This window comes from Aethalodelphis obliquidens, unplaced genomic scaffold (genome assembly GCF_003676395.1).
Source record: "Aethalodelphis obliquidens isolate GAN/ISIS:26980383/991018 unplaced genomic scaffold, ASM367639v1 scaffold8, whole genome shotgun sequence".
NCBI classification, from domain to species: Eukaryota; Metazoa; Chordata; class Mammalia; order Artiodactyla; family Delphinidae; genus Aethalodelphis; species Aethalodelphis obliquidens.
In genome coordinates this window covers 4,786,263-4,792,693 of record NW_020837952.1, presented here as the reverse complement: position 1 = coordinate 4,792,693, position 6,431 = coordinate 4,786,263, and the positions used below count along the sequence as shown (strand labels likewise).

The 6,431-nt window shown below is 46.6% G+C and overlaps 1 protein-coding gene across 1 annotated transcript; it reads right to left on the bottom strand.

The window, feature by feature from the left end:
• Positions 1–509: 509 nt before the first annotated feature.
• Positions 510–4,105, bottom strand: PRR13 (proline rich 13). Its single transcript, XM_027106485.1, has 4 exons — positions 4,001–4,105; positions 3,417–3,455; positions 2,684–3,045; positions 510–1,176 (listed from the first exon to the last, which is right to left on the bottom strand). The coding sequence occupies exons 2-4, from the start codon at positions 3,433–3,435 to the stop codon at positions 1,135–1,137; spliced, it is 423 nt and encodes a 140-aa protein (XP_026962286.1). The 5' UTR covers positions 3,436–3,455; positions 4,001–4,105; the 3' UTR covers positions 510–1,134.
• Positions 4,106–6,431: the final 2,326 nt, after the last annotated feature.

The window sequence follows — 6,431 nt, the reverse complement described above, 5'->3', positions numbered from 1 at the left end:
CATTTTATAGCATCTGTACTAATTAGTTCTCTTAGATGTCTTTTTCCTCTACTCAACAGATCTTTGAGAACCCGATGTGTAATACCATGTATGGCACTTGGTAAATCAGTGGCCCTCAGTTCTAGCTATCCAGCAGAATCACCCACAGTGTTTTAAAAATCCTGATTTGCTGGGCCCCATCCTTATCAAGAGTCTTTCAGGCAAAGCCCTAAATCACTCTCTGATAGCTGATGGGCAGCCAGGGTTGAGAACCTTGGTAGCAGATATGAAAACTTATGCTAAAGACCTATATCCATTCATCAAATGGAAGACAGTAAAGATTCATTCCACTAAGCCTGAACCAATTCTGAAGGATCCTCCCACTAGAGACATGTAAGGACAGTATGCTGTCTTCCTGATGACGCTCTGGTTCCTTACCATGAAACTGATGCACTTTAAAGGGTCCGTGGAAGGCGAAAGTAGTAGAATGTGCTAGACCCAACCACGGTAATGGCACAGGTGAACAGAGACCAGGAGAAACAGCTTTATTTGGACTGAGAGTTGGAGAGTGAGAGGAGGACCTGAGATAGCATCCTGAGCTAAGGAGTAGAGATCAGTTTCCAAAATGGCAGTCAGAGCTCATCAGCCAAATGGACTCCACTTCCCAGCAGCCTTGTAGTGAGTGCAATCAATAAAACGCCTGCTGGGAAATGTTTATTTGCCACTAAATCATCCAAGCATGCCACAATTACAAGAAAGGTACAGGTTGCTTTTTCCTTTCCATAATTAAATTTCCACAGCATCTCCCCAATCATGAGTATTACAAAAGAAAGTAAAGAAATCACATTTTACAGATCTTAGACTTGTCTGCAGCATTTAGCTCAAATCTCACCATTTTCAAAAAATAGTTCTCCTGCAAAATTCACCAGCTAAAAGTTCTATCCAAGCAGTGGGAAGATGGCCTTTGCTAACCCATGGCAATTCTTTTCCCATTTTCCCTAGCCAGTTAGGGTTGAACAGCAGAGTGAGGCTTAGATTGCAGGGGTGGCGGGGGGAGGGACACAAGGGCTAATTTCCCCCAGTACAAGATGGCATCTGAAGCTTGATGGGAGAGCAGAACTGGAGAGACTTGAGGGAAGGGTCCAGGCCCTGTGTTCAGTCAGAGTCACTGCTGGAAGAGGAGGAGGAGGAGGAATGCTGCAAGGGGAAAGGGGAAAGGAGATACCATCAGACCCAGATGAACTTTGATCACTCCATGGGACATTCTTTGGTGCCCTACACCTCCACCCAAGTGCCCTTTGCTTTCTAAGAAGGTCAGGAGTCTTGAACCAGACTGTCCCTTAAACAGCAAAAACAAGGATTTCCTTCAGCAGTGAGCATACAGGAATGGATGAAACCATCCTAAATCACTGCACAGAAGTTATTGCATTTGGAGCAAATTTCCAATTTTCTTTACCTAAGCCAATGCCTAGGCAAGGAATAAATTATAGGCACAAGCATAGTACAGTGCAGGGAAACAGCTGCTACCTTATAATAATGATTAGCTGCATGGACATTCCTAGTGGCTATGAGTCTAAGAAAAGTGAGTAGAATCAGCAGCTGTGTGTGCATCTGTCTCTACTTCTTCCTAAGTCCCAACTGCGAGACAGTGAGGAAGGCGGGAGAGAAAGCTGGGAGAGTCCTAGTCAAGGTTCTACACATGCATACTCCCATCAACAACTGTCATAAAAAACATTTTTTAGTCTCTCCATTCAATCTCACCTTTCCTTCTCCTCAGACTTCTACCAAAGATCCAGAACTAGGATTAGCACCCAAAGCCATAAGGCAAATAAATGCTAGGCAGAAAAATGTAAATTAAGGCCTCCTCAAGATCGAGGTTGGTTCAACACTTCCAGAATTGTCCTGAGAGCTACTTTTACCCTTGCTAATTAACACTCCTCTGGAATGCTACAAGGGGAAAAGGGAAAGGAGATATCATCAGACCCAGATGAACTCTGATCACTCCATGGGACATTCTTTGGTGCCCTACATCTCCACCCAAGTGCCCTTTGCTTTCTAAGAAGGTCAGGAGTCTTGAACCAGACTGTCCCTTAAACAGCAAAAGCAAGGATTTCCTTCAGCAGTGAGCATACAGGATACTTAGCCTTGGGGCTGAGCATGAAACTCAGGGCTTTATTTGAGGCTGAGAGTCACTGACTGCTCTTGTCCTGTTTCCCTGCCAGACAGTAGGACAATAAGGCCCACGTAATTACCACAACACCCTGAGAATACTGAAGGAGAGAAAGAAACTCCAGGAACTAGGGCCAGATTATTATCTGTTAATTATTATATAAGATTTTGCTTTGTCAAAGGACTGACTCTATTGCTTGACATTTGACCACCTCAGTGGGTGTGTCCAACCTGCTAAAACAAACATGGGGTGGGGAGGGGTGGAATTCCGGGAAGAGAAAGGCAAATTAGAAAGGCTTTTGATTCTGATATCCATTCTAAGGCTCAGCCTAGCCCCTCCCAGATAGAAGACCTAATTAGCCTAATAATTCTTCTCAAGATTATCAAGATTATCAGATTCTTCCCAGTGGGAATCCTTTACACAATCGCTGCCCCATGTCCTCAGACTTCGAATCCTCCTTCCTTGCCCACCCACTGCCTCTCTAGTCCCTCTGAGGGGGCACCCCTTACTAGCCAGGATCCAGAGGGCACTGACCTTGCCATGTTTGTGGTGTTTCTGCTTCTTTTTATGAGCTTTTCTCATTTTCTTTTGCATCTTCTTGTCAATCACCATTCCTGGTCCTACCATGCCAGGAGCCAATGGATTCACAGGACACATGCCAGGGGCAGGTGGTGGGTATGGAGGGGGGTAGGGACCTGAGGGTTGGCATCCTGGATACCCCGGTGGCACAGGGTGACAGGGCCCACCAGGGGGAAAGGCTGGATTCCCCTGGGGTGCTCCTGGGGGAGTGGGAAAGGGGCCTGGAGGAAAGGTAGGGGTGGCAGGTGGTGGATGGGCAGGATTGCAACCTCCAGGGTACCCGACGTTAGGGGGGTGTGGATATGGCCCTTGCTGCCCTGGTGGAAGAAGCAAAGAATCAATTAAGATTAGAACTGCCCAGAACCTCTGACAACAAACAACAACAAAAAGAAGAGGATTTCGTTTCTCACTCAATAGTTAAAGGCAAACGGAAAGGTGAGGAAAGAAAATGGAGGGTAGGGGAGACAAACTTACGTAAGAGAGATAAAAGGTAACGTCCCTGGCAGGGCGGGGGAGAAAGGGAGGCAGTGAACTCTAGGGAAGGATGAGAACATCGGTCAGCTATGGACTGAGGACTTTGCTTTTGCGGGTTCGGGGAGAGGTGGAGGAGAAACTGACACAGAAACCTTCTGTTGTGGCCCTTCTGAAAAGGGGTTGGAGCAAGAAAGGAGATCCCCCAAACACCTACCGGCATTGGGATTCCACATGTTCAGCTATTTCTTCCAGCCTGAGGAGAAACAAATGAAGGCAAGAAGCTGACGGCCCAGAAATGGGCAGGGGTTTTAGAGACCAAGCTCAACTCCAACGCCTCCCGCTCCGCAACAGCCTCTCAGAGAACTACCAAGACCTCCACAGAAGAAATGTTTCTTTCCACCCGTTCCTTCGCCCCCAACACCTATTCTATTCCTAGTTCCCTAACCACAGGGCCCCTCCACCTTCCACTAGCTCTGGCCGCGGCTGGAGGTTTCTAAGTCCTCCGGAGAGGGGCAGACTCCGCGAATCTCGCTATCCCCATCACTCAGAGACCGAGTCCGGAAGACTTTAGCCACCTATAAGCTGCGAAGGGATCTTAAACAACTTAACCGCTCCCGGAGAAGAGTGACGGGGGACAGGACCCCCACCCCAGGCTAAGAAAAGGACCTGCCTTGAGGCGAAAGGAGGTAGGCGGCTCAGGAAAGATTCTCAAACACTTACATGGCTAGACATACCCCCTCCCACATTAAAAAAGGCAAATACAGATCCTGGCTCCCAGCTGCGAAGGGACCCCCTCACCCAGGAATGGAAGAAGGAGGAAACTGAGGAATCCAGGCGTCCAGTCACCTCTACCCCACTGCTTGGGCGGACTCCTCCTTTCAGCCTCCACTCTCACTTCCTGGTCACCCTCCCACTTTAAGCTTCAGCATCCGCCTCTGCTACCGCCTGATTGGTACTATGTGGTCATTCGCATTACGATTGGAGAACATAGTCGTCAATCACTCTAGGCTCGAAGGCAGCATTTGAGGTAGGGGCGGAGCCAGGCGCTTCAGGACGCAGCAGTACAGAGGAGCGGGCGGGCCGGAAATTCCTGGGGGCGGGGCTAGGAGAAACCGGCTAGGAGAGGGCGGGGCCCGTTTCTGGGCGAAGTCCTTGAGTGCCTTGGAGAAACTCAACCCTTGACCTCTGAGCCCTTAGTCCAGTGGGTGCCACACCTTGTAATGTGAATATACTGTGATAAGCGGTATACAGACATATATATATATATATATATGGATGGAGCGCTTAAGGAAGGGCGGAGAGCTGCTAAATCTCACCCCAAGCCTCAATATTGCGGCCTCCCTCTTAGTCCCCACAGGAAATAAGAAAACGTTCTTGGGGAAAATACAGAGATTTCTAATCTCTCCTAGGATTCTCTATCTCAATTGCATAGCTCCGCCATCTGTCAAATTGCATAAACCAGAAACCAAGAAGTCGTCGTGATGGCTCTCTCTTTCCTTCACCTTTCCCCCGCATCTGCTTCCAACTTCAGGAAGGGTCTGTTTTGTTTCCCAAATAAATCTAGAATCACTACACTTCTCTCCATCGTCTCTGCTCCCAGCCTACCATCATCTCTCAACTGGATTGCAGCAATGGCCTCTATTTTTTTTAAAAACACAATTAACAAGCTTGATTTAATGAATATATATAGAACCATACACCCAAAATTTAAAAATACTTATCCTTCTTAAGCATACATAAAACATTTTTAAAAATTGGTCTCAACTAATATAATTCAAATTTCAGAGAATTGTGTATTATATACTGTATTCTTTGACCTCAACATAAAATATAAATACAAATGAAACCGAGCAGGACCCTGTGGGGCCCTCACGGGTACAAAAGTCTTTCCGTGTCCCCTTTTCTAGGTTGTAGGAAAAAGGGTTTAGCCTCCTAGACCTTCCCTGAGTTCCAAAGGGCAGATTCAAACAGTTGCTAATTAGGGAAGGGAGGGAATGCAGAAACAAAGGGTGAACAGTCAAAAAACAATAGTGCATCAATAAAGCAGGGTCTTGGTTTCTCCTGAAGGTGAGACAGGCTGGGACCTGGGACCCTTTGCTGCAGTGCTGCAGTTTTTGCACCTGGACCCAGCTCTCCTCGAGCAACAAAATACAAAGAGACTGTACGGGACTAAAAATAATGTGCATGCACAGTTGGGGCAAATTCTGGACAAAAGATACAAAAGAGACCAAAAACCCAACTGCCACTTTTGAAGAGCCTGCAGCAAATGCAGGGTACTGCGCATGCCCCCTGCACACACCACCACCTAAGGGGTGGGCAAAACACCTAAGCCACCCCTCCAACCCGACCCCTGGACACACCCCTACCCTCACCCCACATAAGGAACAAGCTCACCACCCACCCCTCAGGGAGCGAGCCAGAGAGGGAACCTGTTGTACATTCTTGCTCCCCCCTGCTGTAGCAGGGACCCCAGTAAAGCCTTGCCTGAATTTCTTGTCTGACCTCTGATCAATTTCTATTGATTAGGGAGGCCAAGAACCCTCATCTGTAACAAAGGGATATACATAACAATATATTTTTGAGTTATTCTGTGAAAACTAAGACCCCCACCCAGTTGGAGGATGGTAAATTCCAGCTGAGCACAAGATTCCTGGAATACCATCTCAGTTACCTCACCACCAACCAATTAGAAGAAAGTCACATGTCCTGCAGGCCTCGCCCCAAACTTTGCCTATAAAAACTCCTCCCCGAAAAACATCAAAAAATTTGGGTCTTTTGAGCGCAAACCACTGGTTCTCCTTGCTCAGTCCTGCAATAAACCTTTCTCTGCTCCAAACTCCAATGTTCTGGTTTGGCCTCACTGTGCGTCGGTCACAGGAGCTTGTGTGCATTCAGCAACACAAACATACATTTGGAAGTTAAAAAAAAAGTCTTGCAAATAACTTTGGGTCAAAGTATAACACATGATGGAAATTAAATACTTTGAACTCAACCATAATGAAAACATTACATCCCAAATTTGTGAGCTACAAAAAATTTGAAGATAAATTTTATACTGAGTTTGTCATCTTGAACTAAAATTTTTGATAGATTTTTTATTTTTTTAGATATTTATTTATTTATTTGGTTGCGCTGGGTCTTAGTTGCAGTGCATGGGATCTTCATTGTAGCATGTGGGATCTTTAGTTGCGGCATGTGAACTCTTAGCTGCAGCATGTAGACTCTTAGT

Excerpts from the sequence above, each read along its gene's own strand:
- PRR13 (XM_027106485.1), bottom strand. Across the intron at positions 1,177-2,683 it reads AACACCACAAACATGGCAAG|CATTCCTCCTCCTCCTCCTC; the intron begins GTCAGTGCCCTC and ends TTCCCCTTGCAG.